This window comes from Nymphaea colorata, chromosome 3 (assembly GCF_008831285.2).
Source record: "Nymphaea colorata isolate Beijing-Zhang1983 chromosome 3, ASM883128v2, whole genome shotgun sequence".
Classification (NCBI taxonomy): domain Eukaryota; kingdom Viridiplantae; phylum Streptophyta; class Magnoliopsida; order Nymphaeales; family Nymphaeaceae; genus Nymphaea; species Nymphaea colorata.
The window spans coordinates 14202480-14225386 of record NC_045140.1 but is presented as its reverse complement, the minus strand read 5'-3'; the positions used below and the strand labels follow the sequence as shown (position 1 = coordinate 14225386).

At 39.4% G+C, this 22907-nt stretch overlaps 1 protein-coding gene across 1 annotated transcript; it reads left to right on the top strand.

The window, feature by feature from the left end:
• Positions 1-13910: 13910 nt before the first annotated feature.
• On the top strand, positions 13911-21683 carry LOC116250327 (uncharacterized). Its single transcript, XM_031623957.1, has 7 exons — positions 13911-13919; positions 13978-14040; positions 14454-14591; positions 14877-14966; positions 15092-15163; positions 18825-18923; positions 21504-21683. Exons 1-7 carry the CDS (start codon positions 13911-13913, stop codon positions 21681-21683), a joined length of 651 nt encoding a protein of 216 aa, XP_031479817.1.
• Positions 21684-22907: the final 1224 nt, after the last annotated feature.

The window sequence follows — 22907 nt, the reverse complement described above, 5'->3', positions numbered from 1 at the left end:
TTGACATCTCTAGTCATAGGAGGAACTAACCAATCTCCTTTGGTCTTGAAAGTCATTTCATTGCCTATCCCCTTTGGCTTTGAAAGATGTTGGCCATTCCATTACCAAACCATTAGTCCATTCATGGGATAGATGAAACTCCTCAAACCTAGTCAACTCCTGTTGAGTGTGACGAATTTTATTTTCTTTGTCTCAAATATGATTTGGGATAAATTATTAAGGCTGGACCATTATTCCATCTTAACCGAGTGTCTTCAACATAACCCAGTCTTAGGATTGAGCCTGTCATACGTCGTATCTCTTTTCAAAAGGACCAGTCAATTTTGTAGTCGATTTTGAACTGTGACATTTTTGAAAGGTTCTATTCGTTGAAGTTGCATGAGTTTTGGGTTTTATGTCCTTGGGTCCTTCATGGTTTTAGACCCAGGTTAGTAGTCGGGTTCTTTCTTCTTGTGTCACGTTAGTGTCAGGTTAGTTGAATAGATCCTTTAGTTAGCTATTGCACATGTCCAGGATAGGTTAAGGTCATTGCCTTGATTTGTTTTCAGTAGGATCTTATTTTGATTTAGTTTGATTGTTTAGTTTGTTGAGTTGGGCAATTGCTGGTTTGATTTTATAGTAGTTCAATCTTGCTTATTTTCTGCTTTAATAGTTTCCAACTAGGTTGTTTAGGTGTTTTGTTGTTTTAGTTGCTTGGTTTTCATTTTTCAATGCATTCACTTGTGTCGCAGACCGACTATCCCTCGGCGTCATGCGGGCGAAATACGCCTGAAAATGTCAGCCCGACAGAACTTGATTCTTTTGGTAAATATAATCTCATCAAGTTCATGGGTTCGTGTGTCACATTCTGATAGAGTCTTTGAATTGCATATCGTACATTGCTTAAGTTTGTAGGTTGGTTGACTGAATATCTTTGACAAGAACTTCGCATCTCGATACAATCATGTGTTTGACATGGAAGCCTACATTCTAAAAATGTGCGATGCTATTTTGTTCATTATCCAACTCGGTTAGTGTTTGGTAACATGGAAGCCTACATTTTAAAAATATGCCAAGGTTTGTCTCCGGAGTGCTAGAAAAGTTTTGTTCTTGTTGCCTAATATGTGAGTGTTTTTTGAACCTTAAGGACTGTCCTTTTTATGACCAGAGAACTGTGGTACATGCTATTTAGTTACTTGGAATTGTAAGACTCGTGCCTTTTAAAAATGTCATCCTTCTTCTCTTCTTCGGACAAATCTTTTCTTATTCTTAGTTAATAGCATTTTGTTCTATTAATTTTCGTTAGATTTTTCATTTTGTCCCATTGTTGATTGAGGAAAGCAGAACTCCTCGTTTTGGCCTCTTTCTTAGTTGTGGTGTTCGCTGTTTTTCACCTTACCTAGTTATTTATTTATTTATTTATTATTTTATCTCTTTTCCAACTGGCTTGTCTGCGGAGGATCTACATGTTCTTGACCTGACAAAGCAAAGACCTAGATGGCACAGCTGATCGTTGAATTTAAGTTATTCCTTATTTTCTGCATATATTCTCATTGGGATGTAGGCCTTTGCTCATGAAAATGGTTGTACTTGTGTTCTAGGGTGGTTGTACAAGGTGCTGGCCCAGGTCCTCTATATGGCCATGTGATGGCTCTAGTTGGACAGAGGTTCCTGTTGGCTATTGGTGGAAATGATGGTATCTCTTCTTATAATTTTCTTTGTACATGTTAAATATTTTTGGTGTTGCTTTCTGAAATATGCTGGAAATGTTTACAGAGTCGATGCTAATTCTTTTGCTGATTTTGTTTTTTTAAATTCATTAGGAAAGTGTGAGAGCGTCCTTTGGCTAATGTCTGGGCTTTAGATACAGCTGCCATGCCCTAGGAAAGGGAGGAAACTAGAGCCACAAGGAGAAGGCCCACCTCCATGCATGTAAGTCATTGGTTGCTTTCTTATTAAAAAGCGGTTTTAAGTTCTTAGATTCTTCCTATGTTACTATTAGTAGAGGCTACTCTTAGTTGATGAGTGAATTTCTGATTTCAACATTAAACTTTTGCAGATCATTCCAGAGGCCATCTGTTCAAGATATGGACTTGCTGTGGGTGCCAATTTTGGTAGGGCTTGTCCATATTCTGATGATAATTTGCTATCCAATAGCTTATCCAATCGGGAAGGTGACCCCATGCAGAAAGAAAAATCGTTTTGTTCTGTAAAAGATAAATTCAGTTTTGATTTCCTGAACATACAGTATTTTTCTTGGTGAAGGAAAGCCTATCCTTACGTTTGTTATTTTGAAAAGCATTCTTAAACAATCATGGACATGTTTTGTGATTATTTTGAACTTCGGTGCTTCTTAAGAAAGTTTTAACTTTACAAAGGAAAGCCACATGGAAACGATATCTGGGTTTGTCAAGATGAGAAATACTTCGGGAGGCCTGCAGCTGCATGCTACAACATATTCTCTAGTTTGCATAGTGATTCTCTGTTTTTGTACATCCTGGACTTTCTGCTTGGACAGAATGAGTCTGCACTTTTCAAGTGGCATGCACAACTGAAAGCTCTCATTTCTATCCATAGCAAAGAGGTATTCTTTCTTTATTTAAGAACTCTTTCTCTGCTAAACCTCCTGTGGTGTAAACAGTGATATTTTTCTCCACGTCTGCATTGGTTAATCTATCTATTACTTCTCTGTTTGTTGCAATCCCACAGGTTGGTAAAGGTGGGGAACTGACACATGATGAGGCAACAATTATTAGTGGTCCACTCCATTCGACTGAAAAGGTATAGAATACAAAAAGCTTGTTCAGGTTAAGGCACTAGTACAAGAGTGTCCAGATTTTCACTGAAGTAATTAAGCAAGACAGTCAACTTTTACGTGCCTTGCAGTTGTATGATTTGTATACCTATGGCGAACAAGAACTTGGTGCTCTTTTCCACTTTGTTTACATTCTAGATTATGGGCATCTGTTCTGATAATTTCTTAATGTGAGGTATGTTCAATAAAATTCCAGGTTTTCTTTTTCTGCCCGTTAGGGCACCCACGCATCGCGTCCCTCTTCCTCCTGCCGCAGGCCCCGCAGCTGCCTCCCTTGGTCGCCTCCTCCTGCCTGCTGCTCGTCTTCTTTCTCACACTCTGAGTCTCCTTCTCCCCTCATCGTCTCTCATGCCCTCAGAGTCTCCTTCTCCCCTCGTCGTCTCTCTCGCCCTTCGAGTATCCTTCCCCCTCGTTGTCTCTCTCGCCCTCTCACTCTCCTGCTCCCCTCCTCGTCTCTCTCGCCCTTGCTAAAGTAGAAGCCCTCTGTCTCTTCCTCTCTCGATTGTTCCTCTTTTAGCAGATCTGCAAGGTTTTTGTCGAAAGGTCAGTGTTTGAACATGAATGGTGAAGATTTAGGGTTTTGTTGTTTTTCTGGATTCGGTGGTCGACTTTTGGTGTTGCGAACCCTTTTGTTGTCCATAGAATTTTCACCTGTCTTCATTTTTTTTAGAATTTTGGATCTTTAGTCATTAACCTCACATGACATTGGTGGAAAGGTTTGCTTTGTTTTTTTTTTTTTTGAGTGAAATTTTGTATCTTATAGTCGGTAAACTTAGTAAATATAGGTTCACTTCTTCGTTTTTAGGACGTGTTTATGTTCTTATAAACTGTTTTATTTTTTTTGCTTGAATTCTTGATTTATTTTGCAAAAGGTGCGAGGAAGGAGTGATTAGACTGGTGGGGACAGAGTGGAATAGATGATTTGTATTTAATTTTTGAATTCGATAGTTTGATCTTCCCTACTTCTATAGGAGAGCATATGAAGTTCCTCTTCTACCCAACAAATCAGTCTAGAAAACATACAGATATCACTTTGCTGGTTTCATGAAGATGAGAGCAATATGGTTGTGATGCATATGTACTTCATGAGATGTATTTTTGCTTCGTGCTTCTTATTAGTGATTTGCTTCTGCACTGAGATTCACTTTACATGCTATTTATAAAATTCCTCCTTTCGAAGGTGATGTTAAAAGCAAGAAAATATGAGCTTGTTCACAAGTTTTTTGGAAAAATGAGAAAAAGAGGACTTGCTCCAAATTCTCACACATATAAAGGTGACGTCATCTATGCATTTCATAGATATTACTTAAGGCTAAAGTATGTGTTCTTCCTTTAACTTCTCAGTTCTTGTGACTGCCTATTGGAGAGAAGGTAAGATAGATGATGCTGTTGAAGCAGTTTTGGATATGGAACGGAGGGGAGTAGTTGGGTCGGCTAGTGTGGGAAACCTCAGATGATGATTTCAAGGAACAAAGTATTGCAATGTAAGCATCTCAAAAATCATGTTATTGTCATTGTCTCAATTTTATCTTTAGAACTACTACGCAATTTTGGAAATCTATTGTTAAAGAATGTGTTCTTTGATATGTATTAAATGGAAACCAGTTTTCAGTTGAGCCACTTAGGTTGGAATTGCCACATTATTTAGCATTTGTAGAAACATGCAACACATGAAAGAAGAAGAGAGGAACACACGATATACGTGGAAAAACCTCAGAAAGAGGAAAAAACCACGGGAAGCTCTGACCTAGGTGCACACCGCAACCCTAGGAGAGAGAAAATTATATTCACTTAATCACACAATTACACTTAAGTGAAGATTATATAGGAGGGAGAGAAGAATGCCGCCTAGGGTACCAAGCCGGCCTCGGTACCCGTGCCCCATGGGACCGGGTCCAGAAATGGACCCGGTTCCCCATTACATCTATTTTAATACTCCCCCTCAAGCTTGGCATACATGTCAAACATGCCAAGCTTGCTAACATTTTTCTCAAATTGAGATGTACATAAAGACTTAGTTAAAACATCAGCAACTTGATCTTCAGACTTCATGTAGAGCAGGATCAACTCCTTAGAATCTATGCGTTCTCGTATGAAATGGCGATCGATCTCCACATGTTTGGTTCTGTCGTGCAAGACTGGATTGTTTGCCAAGTTAATAGCCGACTTGTTGTCACAATACATCCTCATCTTCTCTTCTATTTTCACCCCAATATCTGCTAACAGAATTTTGAGCCATAACATTTCTGTAACCCCCATGGCAACTGCCCTGTATTCAGCCTCAGCACTGGACCTGGAACAAACTTCTTGTCTTTTACTTCTCCATACCACCATGTTACCTCCAAGAAAGATGCAGTATCCTGTGGTAGACCTTCTAGTATCTGTGCAACCTGCCCAGTCGGCGTCAGAGTATCCTTCAATACTGAGTTGACTTTGTCGAGTATAGAGCAGTCCTTTCCCTGGGTCATTCTTTAAGTATCCCAATACTCTTTCAGCACTTTTCCAATGACAATCAGTAGGGGCATGCATAAACTGACTTAACACACCCACAGCATACGTAATATCCGGGCGAGTAAGGGTGAGATAAATGAGTTTACCAACCAGCCGCTGATACCTCCCTTTTCCTTCCTCATCCAAGATCGTCCCAGTTTTGATACTTATCCTTGTGCCAGACTCCATTGGAGTAAGAAAGGGCCTGCATCCCAGTTTACCTGTCTCTTTTAGAAGGTCCAAAGTGTATTTCCTTTGGCTCATAACAAGACCAGTCTCAGATATAGCAATCTCAATTCCCAAAAAATACCTCAGTTTACCCAAATCTTTGAGGTCAAATTCAGCAGCTAACGTTTCTTTCATCTTCCTTTTTTCTTCTTCGTCATCACTTGTGACAATCATATCATCAACATATACTAGTAGGAGGCTCACCAGACCATTTCTCTGCTTGATGAAGAGGGTGTGATCACCATTTCCCTGTTTATATCCATTAGTCTTCATCACAACCCTTAGTCTTTCAAACCACGCTCTAGGGGACTGCTTGAGGCCATACAATGCTTTCTTGAGATAACAACACTTTCCTTTCTGCGCATATCCAGGCGGCATGCTCATATAGACTTCTTCCTCAAGGTGACCATTCAAGAAGGCGTTCTTGACATCAAGTTGGTCCATGCTCCACTTCTTTTGTACTGCCAGAGCTAAGATGACCCTTACTGTCTTCAGTTTAGCAACGGGAGCGAACGTCTGAAGATAGTCAATCCCATATTTCTGGCTAAACCCCTTTGCAACAAGACGAGCTTTATAGCGTTCTACAGTGCCATCAGGTTTGTACTTCACAGTAAACACTCACTTGGAACCAACTAAGTGAGTTCCATTAGGAATATCAACAACCTCCCACGTATTGTTCTTTGTCAGGGCGTCCATCTCCTCTGTCATGGCCTGTAGCCATTTGGGATCCTCCCTGGCATCCTCCACTGACCTGGGAATAACAGCCATAGATAAAGAGGTAATAAAGCATTTGTAGTCTTTACTGAGTTTAGCATACGAGACAAATCTCTGAATAGGATGAGAAGTACATGACCTGGTGCCTTTGCGTAGGGCTATGGGAAGATCTTCATTGATTGGACTTGGATCATCCGGGGAGCTCACAAGATCGGGATTGGTAACATCAACAACCTCCATCACATCATTCTTCTTCCTGTTGTATACCTGACCAAACAAATGATCACGGGACTGTTCTTCCACAGGGCCCCCTTCCATCTGACTGTCTCTGTCCTCACTGACTGTGTCAACCACACTCACACTCGAAGAACTAGCCGTGTAATCCAAGAAATCTGTGAACTGAATCAACTGATGCGAAGAATACTCGTCCACTCTCTCACCTAAACACTCCCCCTGAAGAGGATTCGCAGGAAAGTATGCCTCATGTTCATGAAAGGTAACATCCCTGGAGACATAGACTCTGGAAGTGCTAGGGTCAACACACTTGTATCCTTTCTGAGTGGAGGAATACCCCAAAAAGACCGCTTTGATGGACCGAGGATCAAGTTTCTTGAGAGTGGGACTATGATCATGGACAAAGCAAATACACCCAAACACCCGAGGGGTCAAAGGCCAGGGACTCTGATTAGGCCACAAAACAGAATAAGGGGAATGACCATTCAACACACGAGTAGGCATACGGTTAATGAGATGAGCACTAGTGAGAAGTGCATCACCCCAGTACCGCTTAGGGACCTGACGTTGAAACATAATGGCCCGGGTGACATTTAACAAATGACGGTTCTTCCTTTCAGCCACGCCATTCTGAGGAGGTGTGTAGCTACAGGATGTTTCATGTATAATACCATTGCTTCGCAAGAAGTCATCAAGGGATAGGGAGACATACTCTCGAGCATTGTCAGTACGAAGGGTCTGAACATGGGTTTGGAATTGAGTTTCAACAAATGCAACGAAGTTTTTGACAATGCCGGGAACCTCACTACGTTCTTTCAACAAGTACACGAACGTACACCGAGAGTAGTCATCGATAAGAGTCATGAAATAATGAAAACCACGACCGGTGGGCACTCCCGAAGGACCCCAAACATCAGAGTGAACCAAAGCAAAAGGACGGCTGGTTTTATTGAACGAAATAGGGTACGAGGCCCTAACATGCTTAGACAACTGACACACTTCACAGGCGAAGGTGTCCAAAGAAACAGACCGAAACATCTTAGGAAACAATTGTTTAATCAACTGAAAAGGAAGATGACCAAGTCTCTCGTGCCAGCGCATAATAGTGGATCTGTCCTCCACGTCAGATAACTGCCCACTGGTGGTTGAAATCAAAGCAGAGGCAACCTGTACTGGCATTCTGTAGAGACCATCAATAGCCGAACCAATCCCAATCTTCTGCCCCGTCCCCAAGTCCTGCAGTAAACAACGATCAGCAGAGAATATTATATTACAGTTTAGCTCTTTGGTAATATTGCTGACAGATAACAAATTCACGAGAATATTAGGAACATGCAGGGCATTATGAAGACAATATTTGTTCAGTAATGTTAAACTCCCTTTTCCAGCCACAGAAATAGAAGAACCATTAGCCATAGAAACACGCTGCTGCCCAGAAGTCAACTTGTATTCTTGAAACATCTTAGGGTCCCCGGTCATATGATGAGTAGCCCCACTATCAACAATCCAATCACTGGGAGAGGAATTACCTTGATCACTAGTAGCAACAAGAGCCTGAGCTAATTTAGCTCCATCAGACGTAGATGTGTCCTCTGACGTAGTAGAAAGGCGACTGATGTAAGCTTGTAGTTCCTTGATTTGATCAGGGGAAAGCCTCGATTTTTCACCACTTGAAGAACCACTCTGAGTTGAGTCCTGCACAAGAGAACCTCGCCGACTAGACGGAGGGCGACCACGAACAAGTCTCTTCTCAGGGTGAAGATCCCAACAGAAGTCAACAGAATGTCCTGATTTGTGACAATGTGTACATCACCTAACAGGGCGCGGTCCAGACACAGAAGAACAGCTAACAAAGGCCGAGGGACCAGTCCCATGACTGGGGTCAATTTGCATCACTTGACGCCTTTGTTCCTCGGATTCCACTCTGGCATAAACATCTTCTATTCCAGGAATCTCATCACAGTTGAGAATTTGACTCCGAATGGATTCAAACTCATCACGCAAGCCTCCAAGGAAGAGGAACGTCCGGTCCATCCATTCCTTTTCCCAGTACCGAGCATGATCAGAACCACAGTCCCAGTTATCATTCACATGATAATCAAGTTCCTCCCACTTAGTTTTCAGGGCTGCATAGAAGGAGGCAACAGACAGGTCACCCTGTTTCAGAGAATAAATACTGCATTTAATCTGATACGTATGCAGAACCCTTTTCTTGCGACCATACATCCTTGCAAGCACAGTCCACATATCAAACGAAGTCGGCTTCCGCAGAATAAGAGGCTGAATATCAGCGGACACAGAGCTGATGATCCACACCTTAACCTGACTGTCTTCCAACACCCACGTCACCCATTGAGGATCAGTTTTGCTGGGCGCCGGTTTGTCGCCTGTGATATAGGAAAGATGACCATGGCTCGTTATCCCAATCTCGAGAGCAATAGACCAAGAGAGATAATTGTCTTTAGTCAGACGAATGGGCGTGACCTGAACCGGCAAGATCTCGCTCTTGGGAGCGCTGCCCGCGTCAAAGGCCATATCACTTTTAGGTGCAATCTCTTCCGCCATCACAAGCAGTCAAGTCAGACACAACACCAGGCAGCAACAAGACAGCACGGCGGCGGCTGAAACACCAGCACCACACGGAACCTTAGGTGTCGGCGACGGCGCTGGATCGCCCGACGGCGGCGACGCAGAGGCGTGACGGCGCTGGACACCCACGGCAGCGGAAAGATGGGATGGCGCTGGATCGTCCGACGGCGGAAAAGGAGACACCCACGGCAGCGGAAGTCACAAGCGGCAACAGGCGGCGGCGCTGGATCGTCTGACGGCGGCGGCGCAGAAGATCCCAATGACGGCGGTGCGGGAAACCCTAACGGCGCAGGCGGCAGCGGTGCAAGGGCGACTACGAAAATACGAGACAAAGCCGAACGATCTCACGGCTCTGATACCATGTAGAAACATGCAACACATGAAAGAAGAAGAGAGGAACACACGATATACGTGGAAAAACCTCAGAAAGAGGAAAAACCACAGGACGCTCTGACCTAGGTGCACACCGCAGCCCTATGAGAGAGAAAATTATATTCACTTAATCACACAATTACACTTAAGTGAAGATTATATAGGAGGGAGAGAAGAATGCCACCTAGGGTACCGAGCCGGCCTCGGTACCCGTGCCCCATGGGACCGGGTCCAGAAATGGACCCGGTTCCCCATTACATCTATTTTGACAGCATTCATAAACTTTTTTTGGATTTTTGAATCTTTCTCATTAACCTCACATGGCACTGGCGTAAAGGTTTGTAATTTTGCTTGCTCAATTGTTTTGATTTTTTTTAAGTGTGATTTTATGTCTTGTAAGTAAAGGTTCACTCCATTTTATGGGTGTGTTTCTATTCTCCTTGTATTAAATGGCCATATTTTTGCTATTATTGAATTATTGAGCTTAAAATGCAAGGAAGGATCAATCAGATAGGTGGGGATAGAGTAGATACGATTGTTTGCATTTGACTTTTAAATTTAATTGTTTAATTGATTGTTAATTTCTTTTTTATTTTGTCATCCAATAATTTTCAGATTAAATGAGTTTACTAATCTATATCGACAACCAACCTTTTGTATAGAAGTCCCTAGGAGAGTTGGTGAAGTTCAATTTTCTACCGAACCAACCTATGTTGTTTTGCACTCACCCTCTTCTTTAGAGTAGAATTCCTTCCTCTTGATGATATATTATTTGATGTCAAGATTTTTTTTGTGAAAGTGATAATTTTCAGTTTTGCTTGAAAACAATTTAAAAGTGTCTTCTCACACCATGATGTGGCTTTGCTTTATTCTTAGTACCTCCTTGAGTAGAAGAATAAAATTTTAAGTTTTTGTCGCCGAACAATGGAAGAGAAAAATTGAAAAGTTCCTGGGTAAGGAAACGTCCTGTGAAGTTGAGAAAGTCAAGACTAGGAAATGCTATTAACTCTGGTAATCAAGCATTGCAAGGATTTAGCTGGAAAATATGTTGAGAGAGAAGCCAAAATGCTTTGTAAAATCTTGGAAGATAGCAAAATGAGAGTTGAGAGATGGGCTCGGGGCTTGTGTAGTCGGCCTAAAAAAAAAAATCAAAGAAAAACAAAATCGAAAGACAAAAGCTGAATGCAAGAGAAAGAAAGAAGAGAAAATAAGCTGTTGAAGCAGTTTTGGATATGGAACGGAGGGGAGTAGTTGGGTCGGCTAGTGTGGGAAACCTCAGATGATAATTTCAAGGAACAAAGTAATGCAATGTAAGCATCTCAAAAATCATGTTATTGTCATTGTCTCAATTATATCTTTAGAACTACTATGCAATTTTGGAAATCTATTGTTAAAGAATGTGTTCTTTGATATGTATTAAATGGAAACTAGTTTTCAGTTGAGCCACTTAGGTTGGAATTGCCACATTATTTAGCATTCATGAACTTTTTTTGGATTTTTGAATCTTTCTCATTAACCTCACACGGCACTGGCGTAAAGGTTTGTAATTTTGCTTGCTCAATTGTTTTGATTTTTTTTTAGCTGTGATTTTATGTCTTGAAGTTAGTAAAAAATAGGATTCAACTCAGTAATTAAAGGTTCACTCCATTTTATGGGTGTGTTTCTATTCTCCTTGTATTAAATGGCCATTTTTTTGCTATTATTGAATTATTGAGCTTAAAATGCAAGGAAGGATCAATTAGATAGGTGGGGATAGAGTAGATAGATTGTTTGCATTTGACTTTTAAATTTAATTGTTTAATTGATTGTTAATTTCTTTTTTTTTTGTCATCCAATAATTTTCAGATTAAATGAGTTTATTAATCTATATCGACAACCAACCTTTTGTATAGAAGTCACTAGGAGAGTTGGTGAAGTTCAATTTTCTACCGAACCAACCTATGTTGTTTTTCATTCATCCTCTTCTTTAGAGTAGAATTCCTTCCTCTTGATGATATATTATTTGATGTCAAGATTTTTTTTGTGAAAGTGATAATTTTTAGTTTTGCTTGAAAACATTTTAAAAGTGTCTTCTCACACCATGATGTGGCTTTGTTTTATTCTTAGTACCTCCTTGAGTAGAAGAATAAAATTTCAAGTTCTTGTCGCCAAACAATGGAAGAGGAAAATTGAAAAGATCCTGGATATGAGCAGTAAGGAAACATCCCGTGAAGTTGAGAAAGTCAAGACTAGGAAATGTTATTGACTTTGGTAATCAAGCATTTGCAAGGATTTAGTAGGAAAATATCTTGAGAGAGAAGCCAAAATGCTTTGTAAGATCTTGAAAGATAGCAAAATGAGAGTTGAGAGATGGGCTCGGGGCTTGTGTAGTCGTTCCTCTGGGTCAGTAATCAAGAGTACCGGGTAGACATATAGGTGATTTATGTCTATAGCGCAAAGATAACGACTTATGAACCTTTGGCTCGTTGAAAACCCGCAAGGTGAAGCGGCTTGGATACGCGACAAAGCTATACACAACCACCAAAGGGGTGGAGCTTCGTAGTAGCCTTTGGGGTGGTGAGGTATTCCGTCAAAGGTGAAGGTCGGCCTAAAAAAAAATCAAAGAAAAAGAAGATCGAAAGACGAAAGCTGAATGCAAGAGAAAGAAAGAAAAGAAAAAAAGAGGAAAAAAAAGCAAAAGGTGTATGGCAAGAGATTAAAGGCATGAAGGTTGAACTTGCAGGAATTGAATGTGACAATCTTTGGTAGATGTGCGATTCTAGGGTCAATATCTTCTTCTATTTTTGATTACCTAACATGCTAAGGATGATTCCTTTATGTTCATATTTTGGAAATTGGAAGGCATCCCTTCTAGAGATTTGACGGCATTGACGCGAAATGAATCCTAATGCTTGTACGGTACTATGTGTAAATGAAGGCCATATTATTTGCACAACACGAGCACTCATGCTTATTAGTTAAATTGATCGTTTTTGAATTATTTCAAAGTAAAAACTTGACATCTCTAGTCATAGGAGGAACTAACCAATCTCCTTTGGTCTTGAAAGTCATTTCATTGCCTATCCCCTTTGGCTTTGAAAGATGTTGGCCATTCCATTACCAAACCATTAGTCCATTCATGGGATAGATGAAACTCCTCAAACCTAGTCAACTCCTGTTGAGTGTGACGAATTTTATTTTCTTTGTCTCAAATATGATTTGGGATAAATTATTAAGGCTGGACCATTATTCCATCTTAACCGAGTGTCTTCAACATAACCCAGTCTTAGGATTGAGCCTGTCATACGTCGTATCTCTTTTCAAAAGGACCAGTCAATTTTGTAGTCGATTTTGAACTGTGACATTTTTGAAAGGTTCTATTCGTTGAAGTTGCATGAGTTTTGGGTTTTATGTCCTTAGGTCCTTCATGGTGTTAGACCCAGGTTAGTAGTCAGGTTCTTTCTTCTTGTGTCACGTTAGTGTCAGGTTAGTTGAATAGATCCTTTAGTTAGCTATTGCACATGTCCAGGATAGGTTAAGGTCATTGCCTTGATTTGTTTTCAGTAGGATCTTATTTTGATTTAGTTTGATTGTTTAGTTTGTTGAGTTGGGCAATTGCTGGTTTGATTTTATAGCAGTTCAATCTTGCTTATTTTCTGCTTTAATGGTTTCCAGCTGGGTTGTTTAGGTGTTTTGTTGTCTTAGTTGCTCGGTTTTCATTTTTCAATGCATTCACTTGTGTCGCAGACCGACTATCCCTCGGCGTCATGCGGGCAAAATAGGCCTGAAAATGTCAGCCCGAGAGAACTTGATTCTTTTGGTAAATATAATCTCATCAAGTTCATGGGTTCGTGTGTCAGATTCTGATAGTCTTTGAATTGCATATCGTACATTGCTTAAGTTTGTAGGTTGGTTGACTGAATATCTTTGACAAGAACTTCGCATCTCACATCTAACTTGGTTATGATACAATCATGTGTTTGCTAACATGGAAGCCTACATTCTAAAAATGTGCGAAGCTATTTTGTTCATTATCCAACTCGGTTAGTGCTTGGTAACATGGAAGCCTACATTTTAAAAATATGCCACGGTTTGTCTCTGGAGTGCTAGAAAAGTTTTGTTCTTGTTGCCTAATATGTAAGTGTTTTTTGAACTTTAAGGACTGTCCTTTTTATGACCAGAGAACTGTGGTACATGCTATTTAGTTACTTGGAATTGTGAGAATCGTGCCTTTTAAAAATGTCATGCTTCTTCTTTTCTTCGCACAAATCTTTTCTTATTCTTGGTTAATAGCATTTTGTTCTGTTAATTATCTTTCGTTAGATTTTTCATTTTGTCCCATTGTTGAATGAGGAAAGCAGAACTCCTCGTTTTGGCCTCTTTCTTATTTGTGGTGTTCGCTGTTTCTCACCTTACCTATTTATTTATTTATTTATTATTTTATTTCTTTTCCAACTGGCTTGTCTGCGGAGGATCTACATGTTCTTGACCTGACAAAGCAAAGACCTAGATGGCACAGGTGATTGTTGAATTTAAGTAATTCCTTATTTTCTGCGTATATTCTCATTGGGATGTAGGCCTTTCCTCATGAAAATGGTTGTACTTGTGTTCTAGGGTGGTTGTACAAGGTGCTGGCCCAGGTCCTCTATATGGCCATGTGATGGCTCTAGTTGGACAGCGGTTCCTGTTGGCTATTGGTGGAAATGATGGTATCTCTTCTTATAATTTTCTTTGTACATGTTAAATATTTTTGGCTGGAAATGTTTACAGAGTCGATGCTAATTCTTTTGCTGATTTTCTTTTTTTAAATTCATTAGGAAAGTGTGAGAGCGTCCTTTGCCTAATGTCTGGGCTTTAGATACAGCTGCCATGCCCTAGGAAAGGGAGTAAACTAGAGCCAGAAGGAGAAGGCCCACCTCCATGCATGTAAGTCATTGGTTGCTTTCTTATTAAAAAGCGGTTTTAAGTTCTTAGATTCTTCCTATGTTACTATTAGTAGAGGCTACTCTTAGTTGATGAGTGAATTTCTGATTTCAACATTAAACTTTTGCAGATCATTCCAGAGGCCATCTGTTCAAGATATGGACTTGCTGTGGGTGCCAATTTTGGTAGGGCTTGTCCATATTCTGATGATAATTTGCTATCCAATCGGGAAGGTGACCCCATGCAGAAAGAAAAATCGTTTTGTTCTGTAAAAGATAAATTCAGTTTTGATTTCCTGAACATACACTATTTTTCTTGGTGAAGGAAAGCCTATCCTTACATTTGTTATTTTGAAAAGCATTCTTAAACAATCATGGACATGTTTTGTGATTATTTTGAACTTCGGTGCTTCTTAAGAAAGTTTTAACTTTAAAAAGGAAAGCCACATGGAAACGATATCTGGGTTTGTCAAGATGAGAAATACTTCGGGAGGCCTGCAGCTGCATGCTACAACATATTCTCTAGTTTGCATAGTGATTCTCTGTTTTTGTAGATCCTGGACTTTCTGCTTGGACAGAATGAGTCTGCACTTTTCAGGTGGCGTGCACAACTGAAAGCTCTCATTTCTATCCATAGCAAAGAGGTATTCTTTCTTTATTTAAGAACTCTTTCTCTGCTAAACCTCCTGTGGTGTAAACAGTGATATTTTTCTCCACGTCTGCATTAGTTAATCTATCTATTACTTCTCTGTTTGTTGCAATCCCACAGGTTGGTAAAGGTGGGGAACTGACACATGATGAGGCAACAATTATTAGTGGTGCACTCCATTCGACTGAAAAGGTATAGAATACAAAAAGCTTGTTCAGGTTAAGGCACTAGTACAAGAGTGTCCAGATTTTCACTGAAGTAATTAAGCAAGACAGTCAACTTTTACGTGCCTTGCAGTTGTATGATTTGTATACCTATGGCGAACAAGAACTTGGTGCTCTTTTCCACTTTGTTTACATTCTAGATTATGGGCATCTGTTCTGTTAATTTCTTAATGTGAGGCATGTTCAACATTCCTTCTTTTATCATTCTAAATTATGGGCATCGGAATAGGTTCTGTTACTGTGAGGCATGTTCAATTTTTTTGTTTTGGATTATCTTTTCAAAAGTGTTTGAACTATGCACTTAATATGGTTTGCCTCTTCTATTGCTTTTAGGGGGTAAAAATGTCATGCTTCTTCTCTTCTTCGCACAAATCTTTTCTTATTCTTGGTTAATAGCATTTTGTTCTGTTAATTCTCTTTCGTTAGATTTTTCATTTTGTCCCATTGTTGAATGAGGAAAGCAGAACTCCTCGTTTTGGCCTCTTTCTTAGTTGTGGTGTTCGCTGTTTCTCACCTTACCTATTTATTTATTTATTATTTTATTTCTTTTCCAACTGGCATGTCTGCGGAGGATCTACATGTTCTTGACCTGACACAGCAAAGACCTAGATGGCACAAGTGTTGTCCATAGAATTTTCACCAGTCTTCATTTTTTATAGAATTTTGGATCTTTAGTAATTAACCTCACACGACATTGGTGGAAAGGTTTGCTTTGTTGTTGTTTTTTTTTTTAGTGAAATTTTGTATCTTATAGTCGGTAAGGGTTCAACTTAGTAAATATAGGTTCACTTCTTCGTTTTTAGGATGTGTTTATGTTCTAATAAACTGTTTTATTTTTTTTGCTTGAATTCTTGATTTATTTAGCAAAAGGTGCGAGGAAGGAGTGATTAGACTGGTGGGGACAGAGTGGAACAGATGATTTGTATTTAATTTTTGAATTTGATAGTTTGATCTTCCCTACATCTATAGGAGAGCATATGAAGTTCCTCTTCTACCCAACAAATCAGTCTAGAAAACATGCGGATATCACTTTGCTGGTTTCATGAAGATGAGAGCAATATGGTTGTGATGCATATGTACTTCATGAGATGTATTTTTGCTTCGTGCTTCTTATTAGTGATTTGCTTCTACCCTGAGATTCACTTTACATGCTATTTATAAAATTCCTCCTTAGGAAGGTGATGTTAAAAGCAGGAAAATATGAGCTTGTTCACAAGTTTTTTGGAAAAATGAGGAAAAGAGGACTTTTTCCAAATTCTCACACATATAAAGGTGACGTCATCTTTACTTTTTGGAAATGCATTTCATAGATATTACTTAAGGCTAAAGTATGTGTTCTTCCTTTAACTTCTCAGTTCTTGTGACTGCCTATTGGAGAGAAGGTAAGATGGACGATGTTGTTGAACCAGTTTTGGATATGGAACGGAGGGGAGTAGTTGGGTCGGCTAGTGTGGGAAACCTCAGATGATGATTTCAAGGAACAAAGTAATGCAATGTATGCATCTCAAAAATCATGTTATTGTCATTGTCTCAATTATATCTTTAGAACTACTATGCAATTTTGGAAATCTATTGTTAAAGAATGTGTTCTTTGATATGTATTAAATGGAAACCAGTTTTCAGTTGAGCCACTTAGGTTGGAATTGCCACATTATTTAGCATTCATAAACTTTTTTTGGATTTTTGAATCTTTCTCATTAACCTCACACGGCACTGGCGTAAAGGATTGTAATTTTCCTTGCTCAATTGTTTTGATTTTTTTTTAGGTGTGATTTTATGACTTGAAGAAAGTGATAATTTTCAGTTTTGCTTGAGAACATTTTAAAAGTGTCTTCTCACACCATGATGTGGCTTTAATTTATATTTAGTACCTCCTTGAGTAGAAGAATAAAATTTCAAGTTTTTGTCGCCAAACAATGGAAGAGGAAAATTGAAAAGATCCTGGATATGAGCAGTAAGGAAACGTGAAGTTGAGAAAGTCAAGACTAGGAAATGCTATTGACTCTGGTAATCAAGCATTTGCAAGGATTTAGCAAGAAAATATCCCGAGAGAGAAACCAAAATGCTTTGTAAGATCTTGAAAGATAGCAAAATGAGAGTTGAGAGATGGGCTCGGGGCTTGTGTAACCGTTCCTCTGGGTCAAGAATCAAGAGTACCGGGTAGACATATAGGTGATTTATGTCTATACCGCGAAGATAACGACTTATGAACCTTTGGCTCGTTGAAAACCCGCAAGGTGAAGCGGGTTGGATACGCGACAAAGCTACACACAACCACCAAAAGGTGAAGGTCGGCCTAAAAAAAAATCAAAGAAAAAGAAAATCGAAAGACAAAAGCTGAATGCAAGAGAATGAAAGAAAAGAAAATAAGAGGAATTGAATGTGACAATCTTTGGTAGATGTGCGATTCTAGGGTCAATATCTTCTTCTATTTTTTATTACCTAACATGCTAAGGATGATTCCTTTATGTTCATATTTTGGAAATTGAAAGGCATCCCTTCTGGAGATTTGACGGCATTGACGCGAAATGAATCCTAATGCTGGTACGGTACTATGTGTAAATGATGGCCATATTATTTGCACAACACGAGCACTCATGCTTGTTAGTAAAATTGATCGTTTTTGAATTATTTCAAAGTAAAAACTTGACATCTCTAGTCATAGGAGGAACTAACCAATCTCCTTTGGTCTTGAAAGTCATTTCATTGCCTATTATCTCCTTTGGCTTTGAAAGATGTTGGTCATTCCATTACCAAACCATTAGTCCATTCATGGGACAGATGAAACTCCTCAAACCTAGTCAACTCCTGTTGAGTGTGACGAATTTCATTTTCTTTGTCTCAAATATCATTTGGGATAAATTATTATGGTTGGCCCATTATTCCATCTTAACCGAGTGTCTTCAACATAACCCAGTCTTAGGATTGAGCCTGTCATAGAAAACCTCTTATCCCTTTTCAAAAGGACCAGCCAATTTTGTACTCGATTTTGAACTGTGACATTTTTGAAAGGTTCTATTCGTTGAAGTTGCACTAGTTGCAAGGTGAAGCGGGAAAAGAAGGGGCGCCCAAAAAATCATGCTGAACCTATTTTTGCATATAAATCTATACAGTTAAAAGCGCAAGGCAGACTTAGGTAGCAGATCCCATGAAGAGGCTTAGGCGGGGACTAGGTGGCACCTAGTTAAGGCCTAGGCAGTTCCACTTAATAGAGAAAGTGGGGAACATTATGTTGGTATAAAAGAGAGGCAGTAAAACTGTTAAACTGAGGCTGATTTTAGCTGAATCTATGTTGCCAGATGAAATATCATATCTTATGTTTCTCTTTCTACAGGTCGGAAATTCATGAAAATATGAACTGCGCACGCTGCAATGCCAACTATATGCAAGTCGAAGATGGCATGAAAAGTCTGAAAGAGTATGTATTTGAAAGAAGGGTGGCAGAAGATGAATGTCACACTGATCAGTAGGATGTTGATATTGGTGGATTTGCAAAGATTGCTGGATGCTTGAAAAGTTGGAAAAATTCAGAGAAGCAAGTGGGTCATATTTGATAGTTTTTTTAATTAAATTTTCTTGCTCCTAGGATAGTTGTTCTAATTCTGTTTCTTGTAATCCTTTCTTTCCAGCTGGGAAGACCTCTTGAGGAGGACTTAGCAAGCGGGGGGCATCATTCCTCTTCAACTACTGTTCCTGACCTGATTCTTCAAGCTTCAGCTGGTGAAGAGGTACCTTTTGGGTTTCATTCTTTTTCTAGTTTTGCCTTTTTTTTCTTTTTTTCCTTGCTTTGCTTGCCAGATTTTATAGGAATCATTCTTATCTAAATTAAAGACATTCAATTCTTGTCAACCTAGTGCTGCAGGCAGTGTTTTCATTTAATGCAGACAAAAAGTGGACTCCATAAGCTATTCTTTATCTCGCCGTTCACTTGTTGCGTTCTTTCTGACATTCTACCATAGTTGTACTTGTCATTATTGACAATTTCCTGAAAAGCTTGACTATCTTAACATTCTTGTTTGATTTAAATCAATTCTTGCTGTCATGCATACTTCAATTGAAGAACAAGATCAGTTGTTTCATGCTGACATTAAATTAAGAACTTCTATGCAGTGAACACAGGATTGTTGTTGTCTAAGGGAAATATGCTTTTGGTAGATGGTCAAGCACATTATGTTATTTGATGCTTTCTACATTACTTCAACCACTCGATACCTAAAGGCAAACACTTGCTGTTATCTATTTGTCTTTTGAAATGTGAACTGAGCTGCTAAAACAGGGACCAAGGGAAATACAACATACGTTCTTTTTTTCCATTGGACTGGATATCTATCTTTTTCAAATGCCTACACAATTCAGGTATGGGAAAAAGTTGAAGGAGTTGAAGAGGGATAGGTGCATAAAATTTTCAATTTTTTTTCTCTCTCTCTCTCTCATTCTCTGGGATGGTATTCTAAATAGAGTTCACTGCTCCTCCTTGTCCCTTTTTAAAGGTGGGACGAATGTCCCACCTTCTTTCCCATTTTTCCTTGTAACCTAATTTCTTGACTGTTTTGGAAATCTAGATTCTTAGTTTGTTTAGGAAACTTAGTTCCCTAATTGGTTTTTGGAACATGCATTCCTAATTTCAATTGTGGCCCCTCCTCTTTCCTTTTCTGTAGTAAGTCCTTTTTGGGAAAAACAATTTACTAGAACTTGTTTTCATCAAATAAACTATTCTTCAAGTCTTATTATCTGACCAATTTCAATTTAGATCAACTAGCATGGATGAATTCATAAACTGGTATAGAGAATTACGAGAGGTTTAACACATGCCAAGGAGGACAATATTGTGTAGATACTCCTTCTAATACTAGTGGCGCAAGATGGTGTACCTTGCCATTGATGCAACAAAAAGGAAGGAAATTCATGTGAAGTTGATGTATCTTGTATTTTCCAGTCGTAAGTCTTAATGTTTTCTGCAATACTGATTTGTGAACTATTTGGAAAATGAAACATGAAGAACTATTCTTCTACTCTTGGTAACTCCTAATTTCGTGAAAAATATGGTTGGTACTATCTAGTTCAGTGGCATGTTTAGGTTTCAGCTGTGGTTTCTCTGCCTTGTCGACTACCAGGAAGTCACATGCTGTTGTTCTGGCAGCTTCCATTTCTCACTGTTGAGAGCTTATTGCCATTGTGCTTCATCTAGCAGTTCATCGATCAAGAACTAAAATGTGAAACCCATTGCAAGTCACTCAGTCTCATTGTGATGGGACAATGATGCATTCCAGGTTCACTTATGGTATATCACAATATGGCACCATAACTTGCTCGAGTTCATTGTCTATGTTATGCCATTACATGATGGTTCCTATTCTGTCAATCGTGCAACTCGACATTCATGTATTGAGTCACTATAATTTCGTCTATTGTGTTGTAGGATTGTGTAATGTTTTGGAAAAAAGTTTGTTTGCTTGTGAGGGGTTTTTCATGAAAAACATATTTATTTAAGGACCCTGTTAATGATATCACCATATTCCAGGTGATGCTCCCTACAGCTTTTGATATGTCCAGGGTTCTCATTTAGGGAGACAATGCTGATAATTAAGTGGCTTTCTGACATTGCCATCATTATTATAGTTATTCAGCATTGATATTTTGTGAGGGAATTCTAGCAATCTCTCCATCCTTTACCATGGAATCTGTTAAATGAAGAACAACGAACCCTTTTTTCCATCAAGTAGTGTAATAATTGAGCTGCTTTTATTTAGTCTGATGTGCTATGGCATGCTGCCGCTAGTTAATTTTTGTTGTTCTTTCTAACTAGTTGTATTTGCTAGCAAATCACCATTTTTTTTACCTATCTCCATGGGCATAAGTTTGTTGTGTTGGTTTCTGTATATGAATTATTCTTAGCCAGATTCTCTATTATCTCACTAAGACAGCTGATTTTATGCCATTCACCCTTAAACTTGCTTCTAGGTATTCTTTTGATAATCCAGTTTCAGCTACTACCTGTATCTGCTGTTCCTTTTGCTTGGTCTCATGTTCAATTCTTTTTCTGATTCAATAGTCAACGTCAAGGCACTAGCTGTACAAGGAAATCTTTCAGCAGATATTTCTAGTAATTTATGTTGACAATGTTTAATATCTGTTCTCCCCTAACAATAGCGTCCCTTTCCTGAGATGCTATATTCATGCATCTTTTCTAGTTATTCACATGATTACTTGTTTTGAAGTTTATTACGCTCTCTTTTCACCACATTATCAGACTGGTCGACCACCAACATGTCGCATCACGTTTGCAATCGTTTGTCCTGTGCCTGCAGGTCACATTTGTCTTTGCCAATCAAGTCGGTGGAAAGCTGGTTCCAGTTGAGCCAATGGAAAGAAAGTCACCCGTTCCAGAGACCATCCTGATGACACCCCCTAATCCTAGTTCTGCACTTTCATCACATAAAGGTTGTGCCTTGTCCCATTTGGTTGAAGACTCGAGCATATGTACGTAGAAGGCTGTTTCCTCTAGGTAAACATTGAAAAAGGGAAACTGTCAAACCACGGTGCTTGAATCAGTTGAGCTAGCTTGTCATAATTAAATTACCGATGGGTTTCAGAACAGATGCTTGTCCAAAAGAGATCAAACACCCACTAGAACTATTTCTATCCCATGGCTTGCTTCTTCCCTAGCAAGAAACTCCATCGTGGAATGTCCTACTGGTGTGGAGTTTGATAACTCAAACAAAAAGAAGTTATGCCTTATGTTGGTGTTTAAAATAAAGAAACTTAGAGATTATCTCCTCTTAACGTACCTAGCTCATATCAGAAGCAGATCTGCAAGAAAGGAAGCGACATGGGAATATGAGCCAGTAACATAATTGTGTATTTTTGACTGGTTCGAGGAACAAGAAGCAAGCGGAAAACAACACGAACAACTGTCGGGGGGAGCAGGAGCACTTTCCCACCACCGGAAAGTCAAAGCCCGGGAAGCGTCGCCATTGGTCGACCTGTGTGCCGTAACCCCGTCGGGTTTGATTATAGTATTGATGGGGTAATTTTTCAACCTTGAGCCAAAGTCAATCAGCTGGTTCTTATCCACTATCCTTGCTAGTGGATGCATTTGTGGATGATTGGTGAACTTGGTTTATGTTGGCCATCTTGCCGACTGAGTGATCCTGGGCCCATTTGGCAAATGGAACAGTTTGTAACCATTCCATGAATCTGCCCCAATCTTTAGGCCATAAGAAACAATTATACATTGTTCTGTTTGCCAAGCAATGGCCAGACTCTACTTGATTTTCAGTAAAAAACACTTCCCATTAACTTGCAAGGACATCAAAAGGTTTTTAAAGTATGAACGGCACCGAATATGAGTACTTATAGGCATTAACTTTAGTGTTTAGCCATCCCAAATGGTTCATAAATGGACGTGCAAAGTAGCTTTCAAAAATGTCACTTTGTATGAGTGAACTTCCTTTTGGTTTGGTAATTTTTATTGCTATTCGATCTAAAATTTTCAAGATCAAAGACTTACTATGATGCACAAATAAGGTGTCAAATAGTGAGGCTACTTTTGTTAAACGGAGCCCATCGAACTTCAGATCGGAGGTTTTTGAGGGAAATTCAAGTTATCTGCCTTGAGGAACACATCACAAACGATACTTGCAAGTTAAAGCATTTGAAGATCTTACTTTCTGGTACCAAACAACTCTAGACCTTGAGAACAAGAGGAAGGG

Excerpts from the sequence above, each read along its gene's own strand:
- LOC116250327 (XM_031623957.1), top strand. Across the intron at positions 14,592-14,876 it reads AAGAAAAATCGTTTTGTTCT|ATCCTGGACTTTCTGCTTGG; the intron begins GTAAAAGATAAA and ends CTGTTTTTGTAG. Across the intron at positions 14,967-15,091 it reads TTTCTATCCATAGCAAAGAG|GTTGGTAAAGGTGGGGAACT; the intron begins GTATTCTTTCTT and ends GCAATCCCACAG.